This window comes from Nothoprocta perdicaria, unplaced genomic scaffold, assembly GCF_003342845.1.
Source record: "Nothoprocta perdicaria isolate Ctin4 unplaced genomic scaffold, notPer1 scaffold_420, whole genome shotgun sequence".
NCBI classification, from domain to species: domain Eukaryota; kingdom Metazoa; phylum Chordata; class Aves; order Tinamiformes; family Tinamidae; genus Nothoprocta; species Nothoprocta perdicaria.
The window spans coordinates 28904-52285 of NW_020455667.1; the positions used below are offsets into that span (position 1 = coordinate 28904).

A 23382-nucleotide genomic window follows, 5' to 3' on the forward strand; every position below is an offset into this window, starting at 1 on the left:
CTGGACTGAAATTATTCCTGGTCAAAATGTACGTGGTCAAAAGGTCTGCCTGTTCCCAACATTACGGAAGGGTAATTTTGTGAAAAAGAAGAAAAATTGCTGCCTCTTTGAACCAAGTCAACCAAATAGCTCCCTAAAATAATTCTATTGATTTTCCCTTTTTTTTTTAAAAAAAAAAAAAAGAACTTTTTTTTTTTTTAAAAAGGATTTTTTTTTAAAGGACTATTTCTGCATTGACAGTGCTGGCTGAAATCTTCACCCTATTCACAGCATGGGTGCAATGAAAATACAGCCTAGTGTGAATGATCCTTGCCCATCTTTCTGAGACTTCGACCAAAGGAGCCAGAGCTGTGGCTTGAACACAGTTCGAGTGTTTATCAGCTCCCCCTGCGCAGGCTGGTAATAGTAGCTTTTTGATACCTATCAGCACATGTTGGAAGTGAATTAGCTTGCAGATAAGAGATTTTCTAGCACCCTCTGCTATCATATCCCTGCGGATGAATCATCCACTTCTGTAAAGATTGCAAAAAAAAAAAAAAAGAAAAGAAAAGAAAAATGTTGTAGGACTCCTTTAAAATATTTAACTAGGATGAAGGTCTTATTTTTCATTCTTCTGCCTTTAAATGTAAGATATTGCAAATCCCTTCCCTTTAATGGTGACCAAATAAGCATGCGACTCATTTCAAAATTATTCCACACTAAACTTTACACTGTAATTGTTTAAATCAATACTAAATTAGGCTACAAGCAGCTTGACAGCTCTTTATGGCCTGTCTAGTGTGCTAGTACAGTTGATGTCAAGGCGATTAATCTTTCTGCTTGCTGGTCACTACTATTATTGGCCTTGAAACACGTTCCTGGTCTGTCTCCAGCCCAATGTGCTTCATGTTTTGCTCTTTCAAAGAGGGCTTTGCAGTGGCATGGAGTTTCCTCCAAAACACCTCCAGTAGAGCCAAGGGATTGAATTGAATTTTTCCCATTGAGAGATGGGTGCCGTGTTGAGGGAGCACCTATGACTCGAGTCCCTGTATTTCAACCATCTTGCAGAGCCATGGGGTTTAGAGCAAAATTAAGGACTTTTGCAGATGTTTTCATCTTCACGTAGCCTGTTTGCTTCCACAAGTGAGAAAACTGAAACATCAGGAGGTTAAGACTGATTAACCAAGTCAGCAACGTCATTTCCCATTGAACCCTGCAGTCCCGAATCCTAATTTTCATTTTGAAATGAGAGACAAAATTCTCTCTCCTTGAGCATCCGGGTCTCCCTACCCCATTAAGTATTTCTTTAGAAAGCTCTTACATTGGGAGTGCCATTTAGTGGGGTTACCACCTTTTTCAGAAGCGTTTATGAAGCTCCCATGAAAATCGTCAGCAGCTCTCCAAGTCCTCCACTGAGGCTGATCATGGAATTGTAAGTTATATAAAAACAATTGCTAGCCGTAGGCAAACTCTTATGGCAGTGCTTCAATTTATTTTAAGAGTCGTGTTTAACATGCCTGTTCAGTAAAGCCTAGGCGGGAGATGGTCTTAAGTTGCATAAGGACACAGCAGAACAGTTCCCCTTGCAGGCACGATTGGTTTCTTCCTGTCCAGAAGTGGAAAAGCAAAGACAGGTTCCCCAAACCATCCCACCAACATGTCTCATGTTTGACCTTTGCAAGTTGCAAGATTGAAAAGTGAGTGGCCTGTTAATCTCTGCAGTCTTTTATATGTCTTTTCTATACATAGGTGCAATCTTATGGTAAGAGCCACCCAGAATCCATATAATACCCACTTTTTTTAGCACTAAATCCGGGATAATATTCTTTGTCCTCTTCCCCAAGGCTTTACACCATGCTAATTTTAGCTCCACTTTTTCAGCTTGCCAAATAATGGTAATATGAGTCTAGTTTTTAGCTCATACCAGCCCAGATTAGGTTTGAACTTCTTAACTAGTGGATTGCTATTGTTTTCAGGGTTTTAATAACATTTAAAAAAATTTACATACTCAATATTGTGGAACTGTAACAATGTTGGTTGAAAGGAGCCTGTGGAGGGTGATCTCATCTGGCTGAACCTCCATGCCAGAGCCCAACTATGGCCAATGCTCAACTCTACATCAGGGCATCTATGGTTTTGTCAAGGAGTCTTGAAAGCTTACAGGCATGGAAAGCCTCTGATGGCTCAAAAAAGCTTTTTTTCTAGGTCTAATATGAACTTCCCAAGTCACAGTTTTTGGCCACTGTCCAATGGCCAGTGTTTCATATCTATGATCTATAGAACAGACCAAGAGTCTTCATTGAAATCACATATTATTTTTTATTTATGGACCTGCATAGCATACAAGCAGTGCATCTACATAAAGTACATTAAATGTGAAGTATATCCTGATTCAGTGATCACAACTTCAGTACTCCTATTTATGGGTATATTTGATTTCATGTTTAAATTGTCCCAGCACTATTGGATGCCTCCTTTTTTTGTCCTCTTAGGGTCAGTCTAGCCACAATGGCCTTGACAATACCGGACGTGAAAGTGTCCATCGAGTATTAGTGAGTCTAATAAAAAGACATTATGGAAAAAAACAGACCAGTTAATAAAAAGATACCACCCCATCTTGTCTTTATCAGCAATTACATTGTCCTTTTCCATCAGCAGATCTTAAATGTGTTCAAGAAGATCAATATTGTCATCCATATTTATCAAGCGACAAAGTGAAAATGCGATTTAATTGGTAAAACCTGCTGTTCAAGGACTGCCTTTCTAATGCAGCTTTCTCTCTAAAACTGTGTCTTTGCAGTGTCACTACCAGTACCGTTTTCAGGGTCCAAGAATAAATGCTTCAAGGTGAATCCGTATCGTTAGTTCTGCTCGCTAAGGGTTGCCTGTAACAGCCTTTCCAAGGTGATGACCCCTTCTGCAGCCTCTATTTCCACCCTCAAGCGTTGAGTTGGAGTTAAAGCATTGGCCACTGCTCCAAAAATTGCAGTTTGCTGCGGTCCCAAAATCCCTGCTGGGAATGGGGTCTAACTTCCCATTTCCAGGCAGCGTTGGAGGGTGCCCGTTGGCAGCTGTCGGCTTTGATCCTCCTGCAGCAGGAGCCCTCGGTGGACAAGCAGGGGAGATGTAATGATTTATGACACACGTCTTCACAGGGACCACACCACGTTGGCGCTCTGTCAATCCCATCATCAGAGAGCTGCCTTTTTTGATGCATATTTGACTTTACTGGCTATCACCAGAGGCGTCCTCGGGTTTTGGTCCATGTAGGAAGAGCAGCTGACAATCAACGGGAGATGAATCGCCGGAAAACCAGTGGGATCAACCTGGTTAGGAAGCAGAAGTGGCATTAAGCCTCCAAGGTTACCCTGAGAGGAGGATAAGGAGAGGAACTCATGGCCTCCCTCTATCTTCTGTCTCCCTCTTGCTTTGCCTGGTTGTTAGTTGGGTGAGTGGGACCCCAACCAAAGAAGAAGGAGCAAAATGTTCTCCAGTTCTAGCATGGTAGGGATGGCCTGGCAAAATAGAATCACAAAAGTCCTCACCATCTTCTTGGCCTTCAAGGTCAGCATCTCATTCACAGGTCCTGCCCATGTCACTACGCATCCCTGTGCAGCTGCTTGGTTGATCCTGGCGCCATAGGTGCTGCAGCCATCAAAATGGGTGGGTTTTTACTTCTTTTCTTCTGCGTTAATAGGATTTTTAAGGGCAAATAGAGGGACTGTGTGCACCGTCTGGTTGTTCTTCCCAAATCTTTTCCGTTGATTGATTATATTAATTAGCCAGCCAGCACCACAGGCTGCTCTCACCACTAATATTGCCCTTGTAAATCTTCATTTGACCATGTCCACTGAGCCCACATGGCTGGTCTCAGAACCAGTCCCTGATATTGTCTGTGCCATGTGCTCTGGGTGTCCCTGCTTAGCAGAAGGGTTGGACTAGATGGTCTCTAGAGGTCCCTTCCAGCCTCAGCCATTCTGTGATTGTGTGTGTGAGATATTTGGCTGGAGCAGAAACCATTTGTCTCAGCCTCCTTATTGAAAGATTAAGTGACATATTTCTCGTTTGTAACTGCGAATGTACCAAATCCAATCCTTGACAGGGAAGATAATGTGCACCATGTCCCTGTGCTGAGGCACACCTGAGTCTTCTTCTTAAGGAGTCATTTGGGAATGGAAGTGTCAAGACTTGGATTTAGTAACCACAGAGGCAACATTTCACTCAGCCTGCCTTCCTTCCTTCCTTCCTTCCTTCCTTCCTTCCTTCCTTCCTTCCTTCCTTCCTTCCTTCCTTCCTTCCTTCCTCCCTCCCTCCCTCCCTCCCTCCCTCCTTTCTTGACTGGCTATTTCTCGCACTTAATCCAGTACTTTGATTTCTCTCTGATCATTTCTGTGATGCATGACCTTATCTGCAGTGTCCAGCTCTTAGCATTCACCTATGAGCAGATACAAAACAAAGTGTGATAAACTGCACTTAGGGGACCTACATGTCACTCTTTACCCAAAAGGCCCCCAGAATGATCTTCCACAACTCTGTTTTCACTGTGCAAGTTTAAATGAGACTCAGTTGCAGTGGGTTTTTTGAACGTCCACACATTTGCAATAATGCAGAATTTTCTTCTAATGGTTTGCTTCCTGAAAACCAAATGCAGTTTGCACTGCAAACTCATGCAGTGCGCTTTATAGATGATCCAAGAGGAATAACTTTCCAGCATTCTTGTTGGTCTCACCAAAAGCCACGTTCACTCTTTTTTCCCCTAGACATTTGAAGTCTGGCCCCATTTCCCTTAGAAAGAATAATTTCCCATTTCTGAAATGTTTTCCTAATCAGAAGTGCTAGATGAGAAGAGCCACAGCGTTTTAAATAATTGATAACTACTTTATTGAGTTGTCAGCACTAATTCATCCTCCTTTTGAAGCGCTCAGATGTCCAAAGGAGGATTCTTTTTTCCAGCGTGCTCATCTTTTGAAGAAAAGTTCATTTTTATAATTGCATTTCTTCTTTTTTTGTTTTTTTGTTCTTTCTGCGTTGTAGATGCATGCTTAGAGGGGAGGGCTGATGCACCTTGGAGCTCCAGCATGCTCTAAAATACTGCTATTACTGCTTTGGTGGCTGATTTCTGCACCTGGCACCCTTTGCCAAGGGTTAATTATAGCTACTTTAAAAGCATGTTTTGAAATGTGACACCTAGCTCTTGGGAAATGCAAAAGGAAGATCCATCTGTGATTTGAAACCAGAGGAAAAGAGGCTGGAGCAGCCCTCGACCTACAGTGCCCCATTGGGTGGGAAGGTTGCAAAGAGGTCGGCACTATTTGGGAGAACTGGGCATTGTGTATTATCCCATGCAGCAATCCCAATTCTGGCCAGTATGGGCCTGATGCAACACTCAGTGGGTCATTTAAATAGTTAGAATGGGCACTTCTGGCTAAAATGTCCAAAAAACATGAGCTTCCATAAAGTATATTGATACATGGAGCAGCAATAGGACAAAATGATGCAGCTCCACTTTAGAGTCCTGCCTCGGGCTCTGCTCTGTTTCCATTAATTAGATCCTGATTACAGCTGCTGGAAAAGCTGCAGACAGCAGAGCCTTGAAGAGCTTTGGATTTATCAAGATGCTCTCCAAGATTGCCATCTTCGTTGACCTTGAAGTCAATGGAGTTGCACCGGATTTCTTCCAGTGTGGGTGAGATGTGATCTATCCCATTAACTCTCAATAAAGTCCGTAGTAAGTCATTTTAAACATTAAAGGACAGGAAGAAAAGATACGTTCATTGAATCACATCGAGCTCCTGTTTGCATTAATAACATCAGCCTCAATACCCTCTTGAGCCGCGCACAATTAAAGGAAAAACAGGCTTGGAATCGAGGCAAATGATATATTCAAGCCTGGAGGAGGCACTTCTGCAAAGGGCATGGACATTTGTCTGCTCTGTTGTTTCTTGGCTTTCAGTTCAAGCAATTCCATGTTCTTTTTGTGCTTCCAGCCGCTGGGAGCAGGGACGATGCTGCTTCCCGGGGCAGAGGAATCCTGCACGCTCTGCACTGGGAAAAATCCTCCATCGCTTTGCAAAACCCACTCACAAATGAGCACAGCCTCGTCCTAGGACTCTTTGAAAACTACGTTGCATCCAGAAGAGGCATCTAAGTTGCAGCCACTGCATTTTTTAACAAAATGACCGTCTAAAGCCACGTTTTGCTTTTCAAAGCCCTTTTTCTCGTTCCCAGGTGAAAGGTATCAGCTGAGATTTACCCGTTTATTTGGTGCTGACATTGCCCCTTGATTTCCCACGAGGTTAGATTTATGTTTTGACGTTCGCGCTGATTCCTTTTAATCCTTGCTGCGTTTGGGCTTTGATTGGATTCGCGGTTCTTCCTAATGAATTTGTGTACGTGGCCTCGGAGACTTGCCTGCTGATGACAGGCTCCCTGATAGAGCTAGAGAACGGAGGCATCGTGACAAGCAAGAATTCATCTAGGAGCTGGAACATCATCTGAATTAAGGCCCTGGTGTTTCATCTGAACTTGAGGAACAGTGGCAAAACAATAGAAATATATCTTATATTTGCAAGTCTTGGGTGTTGGTGGCTTGCCACAAGCTTTGGGAAGGCAGGTGGGTTTTCTTACTTTTGGGGATGGAAAGATTGATCCCCAAAAAGGATTTTGCTCCTGGAAATGTTCACCAAAAGTCATTCAAACGGGGACTAAGGAAGCTGGGAATGTGCCCGTGGCTTCTGGATTATCCCTGCCCATTCAAATCAGTGGACCGTGCCTGGAACGAGTGAGCTTCACAAATATACCATTATTCTTTGATATACTGGGAATACAAGCTTTTGGAGCATTAAACAATCCAGCCTTTAAGGGAGGAAGGCACTTGTTTTGTTCAGTGCAGCTCTCAGCCTGAGATGTTTTCATCTGTGTGTTTTAAAAGGAAAAAAAGGAAGTAATTGCCCTAATGGAGCGGAGAAGCACAAATGCCCTGATGATCAGCAGCTAAGTCAATGTGCCCGTTCCGTTGCACTTGCAGCAGAAAGCTGAAGTTCAGTGCATGGCTCAGGTGACGACACCAGGCCTGCAGCAGCACAGAACTCTCCAAAAAGTGGTTAAATGCCATTTGGTTTGTCTATTTATAGAAGCAGAGCTGGAACTTCACAGGCAGTGTGGCTGTGGAAAGGGGTCCTCTTTGTGGTCATGTAACCCCACAGCAGTTAAAGGCTTTGGGGATCTTCTGCTTGGGAATTTTCTCTTTTCTACAGTCATAGTAGGGCTGTTTCCTGCTGCTTGAGAAGTAACAGGTAACCTCCCTTAGCTCATCATGTCAGTCCCCTCATGAGCTGGCCCAAATATCACCATCCCAGCATCTTCTTACCCTAGTTCCCTTGGCTTGATGTTGGGTGGAGGATTTGTTCATGTGGCCCCGTTGGTTGAGCCCCACTTCTACGTCAGGTACCTTTCCCCTGAGTTGCTGGAACTTCCCTTTCAGTAGGTGTGCATGGGTATCACCTTGGCTTTTTTAATTTAAAGCACATTTCCTCCCTGTATCATTTGGCACTGATCCATATTTGAGTAATGAGAGAGGTTGTTTTCCCTCTGATGAGGAAAATTATTTTAAATGTTTTTCTCCTAATAAGTCAGCAAGTGTTGAAATTGAGGTAATGAAATAATGACAGGGGAGCATCTCCCCCTGAGCTAGCAGCAGTGGCAAAAAAGGAAAGCGTGTCCTTTAGACTTCAGATAGACCCCAGTTTTTACTTCTGAGTTTTCCTATTCTTCCCTTGGACTTGATCTTTTGCTTTACCCTTAATAATCAAGCAGTTTTTGAAGGCTTAGGGTGGCCTTAGAGAAATACTCTTCAGTCTAGTCTTGCTCCACTATCCAGTACCACCTTTGTCAGTCTTGAGTACCAGTTCTGCAGTAGACCACTTGTATTCCCAGAAGGTAACACACGTCATTGCCTCTTCCTTCTCCTTTTCCTCCACAAAACTGGGACCTAAACCCAGTTATTCCACTTATCCCCCTCATATCCTGCGTGGAAATCTGGAGCCCAGCCACATCCTTTCATTTGTCTGTTCCCCATTGTGCTGCTCTAGAGCCACCAATGGTCCAATCACCAACCCCAGGCTCCCTTCTCCTCCTAACCTGGTCTTGTTTGCTTACCCTGAGTAGACAGTGGTGCTCTGTTGCCTTCCTTGGTGGCATCAAGTTGGTTATTTGGGGGAACTCACAGTAGCTCCTGCCCAGAGCAAGAAGCCATTGCCAACCAGCTGATCAATGGCAACTGCCTGAGTTAGAGGTGCAGGTCAAACCACCATCTCCCTAAGGAAAGTTGGGAGCTGTCATGGGGTTAAAGTGATGCCTAGGCCACCAGCAGCATGAGACTATTGGGAAGAAGCTTTTGGTTCCAGTTGTCATCCCCAAACAGCCTGTCCCAGAGGACTTTCAGCATCTTCTGGTTATTTGCTGCTGACCCTTCCCACATGGCCATTTGATCTCAAAAGATGAAAAACGGCTTAAAATACAAGAAGGGGAAGGGAGGTGACCAGTACATGACTGGGACTGATTTGTGGCAGTTGGATAATTCAAGGTGATTCATAGATCATTCCTCACATGCATAGTTTTAGTCGCATCATTTTTTGCATCTTCAAGATTGGGATGAGGATTGAGAGTCAGCTCATCGGGGACATTTTCACATCAAGGTGCTAACTTCGAGGCATGTACGTTGCTGGCAGAAAAAGGCTCTTTTCCCTTCCTCATCTTCCACCTCCCTGTACAAATATCAGGCAAGAGTAAATCCACACATGCTTGTTGGGACCATATCCTTCAATAACTTGATATAAAGGACATTCATTATGAGCAATATTCCATGCCCCAGGATTCTTTTTTTTTTTCAGATAATTGCATAATAAAACATTTGCATTTAGAAGCGGTTTGTTTTGAATCCGTTTTTTTTCTGATGCAGCAGCAATCACGGCACAAATTGAAGTATTTTTTACTTTTGTGATCAGTTCCCTTCGGCCCATCTCGGCGCTCTCTTCGCCTCCCCATCGATTTATGATCACCTGTAGCCTCCAGCCTCCTTCCTGCTTTATTTCTGTGCACTGCGCTTTTATGAAAGGCCGATGAAAATGGAAGTAGCAGCGAAACTCGATGCTGTAATTGCTTTTTCCATCAATCTCAGAGAGCCGCTGTGGGAAGAAAATGCAAGAATGTTTAAAAATATGTTTACATTTCCAATTTATTGCAGGGAAAAAAAGCTCAAATGTGTTTTCTCTCTCTTCTAGTGCTCTTTTATCCTTGGTGCTGCAAATTATTAAAAAGGTAGGGAGGAATATTTAGGTAAAACCAGGGAAAATTGATCAAAAAAACATGCTTTTCTCTGACCCTTTTGAGACCTTTTGTGTGCTTTGCTGTAAATAGATTAGTAGCATTTTTTCTTCCTGACTTTTATAAAGGAGTTCAGCAGGAGATCTGTGGGTGAAAACAGCATTGGGTGAAAACCTCACTTGCTTTGTTTAGACTTTTCCAGGGCTTTCTGGATGGGCCTCACTGAGGTCTGAGAAGCAAAACATGGGGATTTGTCCCTTCTGCGGCATCTACTTTGGGCATTGCCCATGTCGGGAGACTGGGAGGTTCGTGGGAGTCAGCAATGGGCAGTGGCCAGGGCTGGGAGCAAGACTTACTAAGCAATTATTTCTTGGTTTTAATAACATGCATATCAAATCAGTTATGACTGTTAGAACACGCTTTATTTTTATGACCTTGTTAGTGCTGATTTGATGTGAAAGAAGGTAACGTTTTGCTTACAGTTCTCTGGATCTTTTAAAAAGTATTTTTCAAAAGCATCCCATATAAGTCCTGTTTTAACGTGCCTAGACTAAGTTGTTGCTGTGCTGCACGGTGTAAAGGGATGTAGCATGAGGAGAGGTCATCACCTATGACAGCCCAGGTTGGGCCAGCCTGGACCATCATCTTCTCTAATAAACATGTGGCAGCAAATTGGGAGCAGATGCGGAAGGAGATGAGGTGTCCCTCAGTTGTGTGAACAAACGGGGCATAGGAGATGGCTGAGCCATCAGGTTTTAATCCAGCTCCTCATCTCTGTTGGAGACACTGAGGATTTGAGAGGATCAGTGCTCCGAACTGCTGGAGTCGAGCGCTTGGCATCGCTGCAGATCCAGGCTGCTACAATGAAGACATGGATGGCTATCTGAGCAGCATCCTTGCTGCCTTTGGGTTGGTCTCTCAGTGTTTTAATGGAGGATTTTTGAGTTTTGTCTCCATCACTCGAGTATCAGGGGTCTGGGAGGTTGGCACTCCTTCTTGCCGTGTCTAATCTTGGACTTTTCTGCAGGTGGACATTTGCTCCAGTAAGGAGGCTTATCCAGTGTTTTCCTTACACCTTGGGACAGCTCTGCAGATGTGCTGGTAGCGTCTGCTATAAACACATAGGATAAGGAAAATCTTTCTCCTCTGGCCTTGCCATGGTCTCTGGTCACTCAGGTGTGTCCCCACATGCCTTTCCCAACCACATCAAGCTAATCTTGGTAGATGGGTTTAAACATAGACCTCCATCACAAAGGCTGCTGAGATGTTGCCTCATTCATCTCGTCCATCACTGGATCTGATCACACGTTCTCATGTGAAGGAGTTCCAGGCTCTTGTTACACACTGAACGAAAATTTCGACTTGTTCCAGTTTGCAATTGCCAGTAATTCATTTGGAGTCCAGCCAGGTGTGCAAACACCTCTAATTTGTCCCTCTGGGCTTTGGAAATCTAGGGAATAGGAACAGAGCAGTGAGAGAAACTTCTTGGGTCATTAAATCCCTATCCCTGCCATATGCAGTGCATCATATAATCATGTTTCATTAACATGTTAAGTCTAGCTTCAAAGGAGCCAGGATTTATTTCCCCATAACTCTGCTTGAAGGGTGTGTAGAGTCCAGTTGCTTTCATGTTTTACCATTCTTCTAATTTCTAGCCTAAATAATATTTATTAATATTATTATATTTAATATAATATTATATTATAATACGATATTATCAGTCCTGAACTCAGCTTGCTACATCATGCCTACTCATTCAGGTTGCTGAATTTGATCTATCTGCATTTCACCAGGTTTCCCTTGGGACCAATGTGATCTGGATCACTTGGAGTCATGTGCAGGTCCATCTGCTCCTTTTTGGAGCTCGCTAATGAGCAACAGATTTGGTAGAGAAGCTTGAGGCCGTTCTTCTCAATGCAGTTTGGCCATTTGGCCTTAACTACTGATGGTCTCTCAGGCAGTTTTGGATCCAAAACTTTGCCTCTGGTTCTGTGACTTCTAGTAAACCTTTTTTAGGGAAGGCAGCTGTGAAACCTCTTCAAAGATCTTTTCGGAGGTCTGTATTTATGTAGCAGAAAGTGGAGCTGTTCTTCAAAGGACTCAGACTTATTATAAGCCATTTGTAGCTTCTTTGTCGCAAAGCATAGTCTTAGAAAGTTCTGCCACTTCAGTCTAAGCAATCCTTCATCTTTCATCATAGCTGAACTGCTTGTGACTGCTGCAAGTCCTTGACCTCAGCTACCTTCATCCCCCGGGGTCCGTCAGACAAGACTCTCCCACGTTTGAATCCCTCAAGCTGAACACGAGTAGGTGTGAGACAACCCTTGGAGAAGGGGACGTGAGAGTAAGGAAGGGATTTGTTTGACATTGGGACATGGATGCGTTTGTGGCATCCCACTTCGGCCTTTGCTTTGTAGGCCAAGCTGTCTCCAGCACGTCTGCCCTTCACTTGTGGTGCTCACAGCTTGGGAGCAAAGGAGAAAGGGCCAAGAGTGGAAAGTCGTTGTGAGAAGACTTCTACAGCTGAAGGATCCGGTTCTCTCCTTGCTCTCAGTGAGGTGGTGCCTTGAGGAGGCAGCAAATTTACTCATTATGATTCTCCTGAGTATCTGAGTCCCAAGAGTATTTATTTAAACACTGAGTATTTGCTGGTTCATCTCATTATTTTCCATCGTCTGTTTCCGTGACCTTCTGTGTGTCTTTACTCTTCAGACGACGCCAAGCTGTCTTTTTAAGAGGTGGGATAATATTCTCATTTTCCTCTACCCTTTTCCCCTGCGCCAGCTGTAGAATGAATCTAATCTAATGAATCTTGTGCGAATCCTTCCAAGTTAGGGTTCTTTTGACATGGATGTTGCAGAACATGACAACTTAAATGTGGAGATGGCTTCTTGGAAAGGAGTCCAAGCTTAGCTCTTGTATTGGGGCATGAAGATTTCCTCCCCTTTGCAGGCATGATGCTCTGTAGCAACAGGCAGTGGTTATGCTGAGAGCATGGTTGATCATTGAGCTTGTGAATATATTTTGGCTAAAAAGAAAATACATTTCTTCAAGCTAATTGATCTACTGTTGGGGAGAAATGCCTGGATTTTGGTGTTGCTGCCCCTCTACATCAGATTCCCAGGGTCTCCAAGGACTGAGAAGGAGTCACGGGCACACAATGGGACCCAGTGAGTCTCCCACCAAGAAAGAAAGGGGGGGGCGGGTTACATTTATTTTTGTGGACCAATTTGGTGTTTGATATTACTGCTGTCTCACCCCTAGGGAAGATTCTTCAAAAGTACTTCTTCCCCCTTAGGATAAAACAAAAAGACAGCAACGCAGATGAGCAGCTGAATTATTCGATCCTCAAAAGCGGAGCAGCTCCCGCTGCTTGCTGCAATGTCTTGACTTCATCGACTCCCCTTGCTGGGATATCACTCCCTGTGTCAGCGTGGCAGCGCTGCGGAGCTCTCCACAACATTTGAGAGACAAATTATCCCCGTTCGGAGTGAATTCCTGTCTCCCAGCGGGGCTCTGCTGGGACCCTGCTGCGTTTGGAGATGCTCTTGCTCGGTTAATAGAGGAGTGTTTTGTGGGCAATCGTGGCGGTGCCAAGGCTGGCTTCTCCCTCGCCGTCGCTTGGCAGCCAGCATTGCTCAACCTAAATGGATTTATTCACAGGACAGGAGCTCGACGGTCATTAACACGGGGGAAAAAACGGATGAGCAAACGCCGAAACAAAACGCTCGTTCTGTGCCAGCCATAACTGCCCGGGAGGTCTCCTAAAGACGTTCTGCAGGGAGCCGTCTGCTCCATTGGGGACAGGATGTCCCCTGTCAGGAAATGATACACACGTTCGAGACGGGACGGGAAGACCTATGGTGTCCTCCAGCCCCTTTTCAGAGAGGGACTTCTCATTCTCGTTCTTGCCGGGGCCGGCTGGAACATGAGCGGTGGCATCTCGGGGGTTATTAGACATCTCCCATAATGAGCTGACCCAGGCAGGCTTTCGTTGCCGAATTTGGTCTTTCTTATTTTTCCTTCTACAGCATGATTGAGGAGAAAAGGTATCTCCTTATTCATTGCCCTTTTGCTGAGTACCTGTGTTTTGAAACGGCGTTTTTTGTGGTTGCGCAGCACTTTGTGGTGCTTTGTTGCGAGGGAAATCCTGAATTATGAGAAGACGGTTGCTGAACTGCAGAGGGGTTCATTTTGCTCCTTTGTAAGAAGCTCCAAGAAGGAGAAATATTCGTCTTCTGATGTGGGAAACTATGAACTGCAATGGAAGACTTTTGCTTCTTTGAGTTTGTTTTATTGTGGGGTTATTTTTGGATTGAAGTAGAGATCTGTGGATGGATCTTGATAAAATAACTTAGCAGCACAGGGAATACAAGCTCTCCCCATGCATGTGCCACCATGCTGTGGCTTTGCATGGAGCTGGGTGGAAGGAAGTCTTGCAGATGCGGTGGAAATCCCTTCAAAGTGCAGGAAATAGGAGTTGGGGAGCCCAAACACTCTCTTGTGCTGGAGAGTCTAGTGGTTAGAGCATGGACCTCCAGTGCGGGAAGTCCAAGTTGAAGTCCTTCAGCTAGTCGAACGGTCTGGGAGAAAATTCATGCTCCTTCCTATTGGCTTCCCTACCACTGAGCCAGGTAAAGCCAGGTTGGGTCTGCAGACAGGTATTTCAGCATGGGTTTGCCCTAGAGGAAATATTAAAGAGGTCTCAATCTTGTTCCGGTTTGCCAAGGGAACCCTAAATTAGAAACATCAGGAAAAAAAAAATTGTCATCCTCACATCATCTCTTGCACTTTTTTTGGCCTGTGTTGGGCGATAAATTCCCCTTATGATGATTTTTTGTTCCCTGTACAGCAAAGATCACCCTTAGCCCTGCAAGGATTGAGTTGCACAAATGGTGACTTTCAATAGCATTTTAGAGTATTTTCGATTTGTCTTCCCATTTCCTCCCTAATTCCCTTCTTTAGGAGAGAATCATCTACAGGCTTCCCCCAAAAACTTGCACCAAAAAAAAAAAAAAAAAAAAAAAAAAAAAAAAAAACCACTCTACTATCCCTTTCATTTCACTGTCTTTTTGACTGAGTCATATTCAAATCATGGTAAACTTGGTGATTATTTTAGCTGCTAATTTAAGTGTATTTTCGAACATGATGGTAGGAATCGAATCCTTTCACTGGGGTCTTCTGTACAGTCTCCGTGGACTCCCTTGGGCGCATGCAGTGCACCTAACAGCATTAGATAGCGTTGAGTTAATGAAGATTAAGAGACTAGAGGGGACAGAACACAAAGTTCAGTGCTCCAAGGTGATCCCTGAATGACCTGGGTCTTTCTGGGTCCATCCTGGATTGGATGTCACCTCCTCAAAACCCACTAGTGATGTTGGTCTTGTCAGTCTACATTGTAATTGAGCCTTATACATGAGGCTATGTGACACTTATTCCAAATGCTGACAAATAGCCTCATATTTTCAGCGAGATGGCCCCTTTCTCTGGCAGAAACCAAGCTTGTGTTAACTCTTAGGGCTGTGCAAAGCCTTTACACATTGCTCATTTATTTATTCGGTCCTTTTATTTCAAGTGCTGTCGCACACTATGACTTTTTGCTAGTTCTCGTTGAATTTAGTCATAGTTTTTCTCTGTCCTAGTAAGTTTTTACATTATTATTCACATTTGTAGCATTATTTCAGTGCTACAGCATCTACTTTTTTGGCTCTGTCCATTTAGCCCATTGTCCTTCTGTCTTTCCTGTTGGCTTTTGTTTCTCCATAAGCAGTTAATCACATCTGTCAGGAGGAGAGCCATTGCTGATGTTGTGCTTAGGATAAAGAATATTGTGTTGGGGATGTTGAATCATTATTTTGGGGTGCTTTTGGCCCTTTCATTGTGTGATCTGTGTTCTGTCTGCATCACGTGGCAGGATGGTCTTGCCACACATGGGGGAAAGCAAAAGAGGAGCCCACATTTTTCATTACCATTTTTGCACAGAGGTTAGGATGCTGTTTGCTCACATTAGCAAGGTAAGGCACCAGGACCTGGGAAACATCATTTCAGTGCCTCAAAGGTACCTAGCAAACAGGTAGGACTTCAGCAAGTTGCATATCTAGGATTGACCTCAAAAATGATGGCTTAATTCAAAGCTCAGGTAAGCCTGGATGTCTCAGTTGCTTCCAGAGAAGCTGTCATCTCCAGATAGCTGCTTCGGTTGTGCTCCCAATGTCCTTCCAGGAACATCTTTCCTCCACATGGAGCATCCATACACCCTTCTGCTGCTGGCAAGGCGTTGAGGGCATTAAGTGCCCTTTTAATCATGGTGCTCTTGGACCAGGAAAAAAAAAAACCAGACCCTAGAGCAGACTAACTCTCCTACAGCATTCAGAAAAATGGAGATGTGTCTCGTTCCCTAAGCCAGACTAAGCATATGAAAACGTTTGTTGTGGGTTGATTCACAGAACTGATGTCCTGCTCGTGATGGGCATCTTTAATTTCGTGGTCCACATTCAATCTCTATCAGTTTGCAGATGGTTGATGATGTTGAGGTGTGGAAACAGGGAGAGAAACATGCCCCTCAGCAGCAGAAAACAAGTTACCTCCTTGCCATGAGATTTCCTGTATTTGGGACATTTGTTGTATAAAATGCTAAAAAAGAAGAGACACTTCTGGGGATATTCGGAGGGTCTGAAAGGGGCCATCTCTTTAACTCCTGAGCTGCAAACCATGCTGAAAATAACCGGATTTGCTCCTTTTCATCATGCAAATATCTATTGATTAGTAAAGGAGGAGCCTGGTTGACACTTGGCACTTCGGAGTGATAAACAGTTATTTAGCAGGAAAGAGGCTATATTAAGGGGTAAAAGCTAATGACTTTTCCTGTGTGTGTAACGCATTAAAACCAGCATGAAGCTACAGCTATTTTATCATGCTGCTAATGTCCCTGACAACATTCACTTGGTGGGAGTGAATGAATGGAAAGCCATTTGGAGAAGTAAATTAAAATACCTTAAAAAATGTCTTTAATAATAGCTACAGAACTCAGCAGGAGGAGAGAAGGGAGAGATACAAAAGACCTATTAAGTTATCCAGTCCATCTCCCTGCCACAGCCACCGTGTTCCTTATCATACACTTACCAGTGTATCATTCAGGGTAGATTTAAATGCCTCAAGTGCCAGTGCCTCTGATGGCAGAATAATCTACCGTCGAGAAGATTGGACTGTCACAAGCCTTGTCCTGTGTGCAAGATCATTTTTTCTTCTCCTCTTGCCTTCTGTGTGGTACGTGGAGGTTTGCAATGGGAATAAATGGAGAAGAATCCTCCTGTGAGTGTCGGCTTTGATGTTTCCTGGGTTTGGAGTCTCTAAGCATGCAGCAGTGCAGAGTTAGCAGAATGAGGTTGGAGGCACCTGTTTATTGACATGAAAACCATTGACACGTGTACCCTCATGGAGACACTTCCATCACTGTGATCTACAGCATCTGTGTGAAAACACAGGTGGTGTTTTCAGAGGTCAAGAGTCACCATGGTAGGTTGCTCTGCTGGTCCATCTCCAGAGCATGGAGGAAACCATGTTTGAGGAGAGCATTGTTGGCCACTCTGGCATTGGATAAATGGGGCATTTACAGCTGCTCTCCTTCGTCTTTGAGGTAGCATCTCCTTGAACAGGTCCCACCCTCAGTTTTCAGCTCTCAAGTGGCTGAAGCAGTGAAGCAGATGTCTACAGGAGTCTTTCTTTTGAGACAGACCTTGGCACGTGGCACACGGTGGCTGTGGGGAGAAGTGGCACATGTGAAGCAAGACATTGCTGGTCAAGAGCCTTCCATAAGGTTCCACTTCTCCAAGTGCCACCCTCTGCAGCCACCTCTACTTAGAACAGCTTGCTTCCTTTTTTGCTGTGCCAGCAAGCTCTTGGGTGTGTTGGCTGATAGTGATGTGCTAAGAATTCCCTTTTGAGGGGTGTTTTGAAGAGTTGAGTAATTAGCATCTGTTTGGGGTAAGAGAATGGCATTACTAGTCTTTCAGAGGAAAGAGCCACTGCATTCAGCTGGTTTTTGTTTCAGAGCTTCTGGGATGACAGGGGCTTCACTGTTTGGTTGCTTTAAAGTAGATCCCAGGCATCTTTTACCATTTAATTTTTTTCAGATGAAAATCAAAAGAAATGCATCTAATCTCCAGTATAGTCAGCCAGAGAAGTTCTCCCAGTAATTTCTGAATCAAGTCCGTGGCCTTTCCAGGATGGAGAGCCCAACACATCCCACCATAATCAAGTGGTTAATTCCCATTGCTGTATAAGAGTGTGTCCCACATTTCTCCTCTGACATGATCTAGCTTTGGCTTCCAGATGCTGGACCTCCTTATGACTTCTTTTCTATGGTTTGAAAAGGTTTAAATAGAATAAATAAGTAGCCTTATAAATATTCTAATGTCACAGCTGCTCAGGAGGTCAAGAAAAGCTTTTCCACCTTTCCCTGTGCAAAGGTCTGAACAGTAAAATATAATGATAACCAGCACATGCAATCTGAGCTGCCTCAAGACAAGATGAGCGGAGCATTTTGCATGGGAAAGGACCAGCATTCACTTGTGAGGAAAGCAAAGCTGTAGTAGGATGTGGTTTAACCATAACCATTCACCTTAACAGCAGGTAGATATCTAGGAGTGGGTCAGGCTTAGTCTTCTCTCTGCAACCTTATTACGTGCTGGAGCTGCTGATTGGTGTCCCCAGTGGTTGGTGGCCTGGGGTGGGTCATGGGAGCCTCCCGCTGAACAGACCTGCTCAGGGCTCTGCACCAGGGACGTCTGAGGTCTCCCAAAGATGGGAATTTCTCAGGTGGAGTGGACAAGAAACTGTAATTAAAGAACAAGAGAATGACCGAAAAATATTGCAAGTCCAGATGTCAGTGTGCCTGGAATTTAACCATCAGTGGCCTTGAAACAGTCTCGAACCCCCAGCTGCAGCTCAGCACTGAGAAGATGTGGAAGAGGCTGGAAAAAGCTTTAATATCTGACCTGTTAGAACTTTAATGACTGCCGTGCTCCACACAGCAGCTTTGCGAGCGTGACGTTTCAGATAGGGTCCAGCTTCAAAATTGATTAGATTTAATTTCTTTCCCTTTAGTCCCATCCTGCACTCATCTGGCGCCTTCCTCTGCCAAGAGATCTTGAGGAGATTTATAAATCATGGGCAACAATAGACTAATAATCAAGAACCTCTGGGTTACGGCAGCCCCTGCCTCCATCTGTTGGGTTTTCAGGAGCACATTACGTGTGGTGGAAAGCCACATTGCACGTGCAAGAGATAGGGGAAAAGGAAGAGTTTCAGCACTAAGTGATCCTGGCCTGGAGGTCTAAGTGACTCTGTGTCTTCCTGACCATTCCTGGACCACACACTAGGGTGAAGGAGCTGGGAGAAAATGCCCACAGCCATTGCAAGTATCCCCAGATACTGCTGGGGAAGCAGCATCTTGGCTCTGATCCTATCTTGGACCAATCTCATCATTTCTTTGCTCTTTTTTTGCCCCATCTTTCAGCAGGACGATGGTACCTCCAAGTCTTCTCATGCTTTGCCATCATTTGGGGCTTGGAAAGCAGCATGGGCCTAAGTCACCCTGCCCTGAAGCTACAATATCTGGGGCTACAGCTCAACAGAGAACCCAGGCCATATCAAGCAGTAACAGATGAGTGTAAAACACACGGTAGAGGAAAACCATGGTGTTGGGAATGAGTGGTGTCACTCTGTTTAATCACCTTCCCTCTGCAGTCTCTCATGGAAGTTCTCAAGAGGAAATTTTGTTTTCTTTGTATTAGCCTGAAAATCCCTTTCAAGCCTTTGCTCTGACTACCAGAGTAACGAACGGCACCTTTGTCGTGAAGGTAGAATTCAGCCCCATGCTGGCTTTGCAGGTAGGAAGGGATGAATATTGTTCCAGGGATGAATTTCCTTGTTAGCATCCTTTTTTAAAAAAAAAAAAAAAAAAAAAAAAGGAAGAAAAAGGCTCCACTGAAGTGCCTTGCCATAAAATTAAGCTTTGATCATACCCATTTGCTTGTAATGAATGCAGATGGGTTAGCAGCCACTGGGTTGTACCTCTCTGATAATACATGCACTGCCTTTCATTTCCCCGCGTGGGCTCGCACGAGATGCGGGGCTGCCCTGGCTAACGAATCCAGCTGGATTAATGTGGCCTCCTGCATCCTAATTCCCGGCAACCCAAGGGACGTATGCAGATGTGTCGGGATTGCTGTGCAGAAGGTTCAGATGTTGCGGAGAAGTAGCCCCTACGTAGCTGGTGCCGTCGGCTTTCATATGGTAATCATCCTTTTCTTCTTCTTCTTTATTTTTTTAAGTCATGCAAGGAGCTTAGTATTCCTGTTAAATCAAAAGGCTTTATTCTAAAACCCAGACATTGGCAGGCGTTTAGCCACGGTTTTAGTGTTGTAGCGAGGAGAAAGCAAACTGGAGAAGCCATGTAAAGAAGCAGCAATATTGTCTCTTCTAATGTGCGGCCTTTTGATTTTTAAGCTGTTAAAGTATATTTTGGAGATTGAGGTGCTTGATGAAACAGAAACAGGGCAGGTAAAGCCTAGGGTTGATTCCTATTCGCACATTACCTGTCCAACCCATGGTATTTGCTTGACAAGAGGATGCATGGAAGGGTCCTTCCTCTTGGTAGCCAGAACAGACCAGTTAATGCCATGGGGCCAGTGAAAATCCCACCCAAGTTCTGCCAGTGATATCCCAGGGGATAATATGAGCTATGGTCCTCCATGCAAAGTGAAGCCTCCAGGACAGTGGTGGATTTGGGTTGATGCAGCAAATTCTGCCCTCTCCAAGGATGCCATCAGAGATGTTCACATCACTTCCTCCTGTGATGAGAGACAATAACTGGCCCAGTGGGCACCTTTTGGCCATTCAGACTGTTGGTAGAGCAGTGGTTGTTCTGCTCTGTTTGCATCAAGCCCAGGGTGGGACTGTCTATGAAAGTAAAGATACTTGCAAGAATAAGAGAAGCAGCATGAAAATGAGCATCAGAGAGAGAGCTTTGCCACATGGCAGTTTTGTTGGAGCAAAATAATCCTAAATTGCAGCTAATTGTAATAAGAAACATCAGTTAATTCCTGGTTTTTGCTTAAGAGCCAAGTTGATAAATGCCAGAGAAACGGAGGGAAAGGTTGTTATCCAAGTGCAGTGATGAGCCTAGGATGTAGCAGGCACAGCAGCCAGGAGAGTGTCCCTCCCTAAGCAGTAAATCTAGGATCTGAATGAGGTTTTCAGATTTTTCTTTTATTTTTCACCAAATCAGGTTCAGGAAGGTGAGTGGAATCAATTGCTGTCTCTTGCAGGTGGATATGGAGGGCACGATTATGCATGGGGTTGATACTGTCACCCTTTAATCTCGATACAGAAAAGGACATTGGGCTTGTGGGGATATTGCAGACACTGTGATTTTGGTTTTGATGAGATTGTCCTCTGCAAACAACTGAGTAACTAATTCCCCATCCTGATTAATAAACAGAAAAAGCTAAATTAATCCCGGATAGAGCTCCCTGGAAGTCTCTGGAGTTTCCCCTAGTATAACTTGAGCACAGAGTTTCTCAAAATTTGCAAGAGCTCTGTAAATCTGAGGTGTTAGCAAACAGATGGGACCTCTTTCTCCTGCAGGTTGCCTGAGTTTGGTCAGTGTTTTCAGTTTGCAGACTTGCTGGTGCCCACGTGTTTGCAATATGCCCTCTCTTCTAGCAAGAGGGCTGTGTGACACTGCCTAAACCTCAGCCAGGAGCAGAAGCCTGGGATTCCTGAGGAGGAGGGTGGTTGTCCTCAGCACATGCAAGTTGTCCAAACCTGAGCAGTGGCTACAGTCCTTAAAGGAGACTCTAAAATCTGCAAGTTCAGTACTGCTGATCAGACTATCTGAAAAACTCAGGGTTTGCAACTCCAGTCAGAGAGAAAGGAAGCCAGAGGTTCCTGACTCCTCTAAAAATCTGGCTTTTTGAAGATTGAGGTTTTATAGAAGATCTCAAACTTGAGTATCAGCATGTGGAAAATGAAGGACTTCTTGACCTCTGGAGCCACCGACTCCAAAGAGCCCAAATGTTTCAAACTTGATAATCAGATATCTAAGGCATCACCTTCCATCTTACGTGAATTCTGTGTTTTCCTCTTTTTGTGACATTTTAGGGCACCCATAGCCTGAACTATTCCATCCTAGACCTCCAACATCTACTGAGAGGCAGGGAGAACCAACTGTATAGTAGCATCTGTGACACTGATTAAGAGGACACAAGGAGGCAGAATAAATGTACATTGAACCTACTATTTGTACTTGTGCTTTTATTTTTTCTTTTTTGCATATCAGTATCCCCTTATAAATTCGGAATGAGGTCGTATAGCAGTTGTTTTGATGACTGTTTTTATGATGGGGTTTCTTGTCTAGTGACAATTGAGATCAGCATCTGGCATCCATTAGCTAAAGCCAAAGCTCTCTGAGCAGTTAATTTGGGACATTCCTGGTCCTCTGCAACCTAGACCTTGGGAGGGGTGGTTCTTCAACTCTTCATCAGTCAACGTTGCCCAAGATATTATTTGGATGTCTCTCCGTCTTTGGGGATCTGGGCTCACTTTCTGGTGTGCCTCAATTTCTCCTCTCGCAGCAGTGTGCAAATGGGGTGTCCTCATTCTGCCTTGGTGTCTTTCTTTTCCAGAGCACAGTAATTGTGGAGAAGACTGTTCAAGACCTTATGAACCTCATGCACGACTTGAGTGCCTACTCAGATCAGTTCCTCAACATGGTGTGCGTGAAGCTCCAAGAGTACAAGGACACCTGCACTCTCGCCTACAGGTACACCAAGTAGCTCTGCTCACAGAATAAAGCAAATCACCTTTCTTTCATCACATTCAAGGGTTTTTGGTCTTTCACACTAGTTTCTGCTCTTTCAGTATGGGTGGCAATGGTAGTAGAGCTTGAAAACTATGCTGGCCTTTCTATTAATCTGTTAAAAGTGATCTCAGCTTGGAGGTGGCAAGCACCAGGCATCATCTTTAATATAAACAGTTTTCTATAGCAGTAATGCAAGTAAGATCCTTCAAAGTGAGTGTTCACAAGAGCTTTGAGAAAGCAACCGTATTTTAGCTGGGAGATTTGGGCATTTGAATTTCCTGGCAGTGTAGGAACTCTTCACCACTACGCACCGTAGAGGTAACCTGGGTTTTGTGGCACTTTCCCAAAACCTTTGCTTCAAGGGCTCATCAAACACACTCCATCCCAGGCTGTCTATGCTCATCACCATCTTTGGGAACCCTGTCTCTAACTGTTCCCCATACAGTACTATGACTACTAACACAGCCTGGTCCTATAGGGTTGCCATGCAGGGAGCTGGGGTTGGATTCCTTCGGACACTTGCCTTATCAAAGACTTCCTCATTGACTTTTAGTAGATACTTTCCTTTCTAAACATCTTAGTTGCCCCTCTGATAACTGACCTCCCTTGGAGGGGAGTGTGCCCCTTGCTGCAGGGATAAATACTTGGAGAGCAAGATGCTAACGAGGCTGCAGCAATGCAGGCTGTAATCACTTTGATACCTAATCTCCCTTAAGAGCTAATTGGGGCTGCTGATAGCAGGGGGAAAGGCTGAAAAGGCCCCTGTGTTTTCTGACCAATAGCTTTAAGAAATTATTCCTTAGTGCCTGATCTTATTTAGGGGAAGCTTAATCTGCTGAGTGGGATCGTTGTCATTATTAGTAATAACAGCACTAGCAATAAACACGTATGTGGGGCAAATGCTGTCCGAAGGCTGATGCAGTTTGGTGGCTGCACATATGCAGCTGTCCAAAATATTCATATTTTACGTGAAACTTTATTGCCCAGAACCAAACAATAGAAGTAATTTCCTTGGCTTGAGTTTAAAGGTCCTTCCTCCCCTTCTTCCCTGCTACCAATCCTGGCTTGGGCACCTGCTGAGGAGTAATTAGGGCAGCCCTAATTTGGCAATACCCTGATTACAGCAGGAGGAAAAACAGGAAATGTTCTAGTTTTGCTGCTAGCAAATGACTGACTGAAATAGAAATCTATATCCATTTGAAATGAATCGGAGT

General features: G+C 44.3%; 1 protein-coding gene across 1 annotated transcript in view; it reads left to right on the forward strand.

Moving 5' to 3' along the window:
- LOC112953149 (exocyst complex component 4) overlaps positions 1-23382 on the forward strand; it is a 100771-nt gene that overhangs the window by 18003 nt on the left and 59386 nt on the right. The window contains exon 3 of the mRNA XM_026046151.1: positions 21993-22129. Within this exon, the coding sequence (XP_025901936.1) occupies positions 21993-22129 (137 nt within the window). The remainder of the gene's footprint in view (positions 1-21992; positions 22130-23382) is intronic.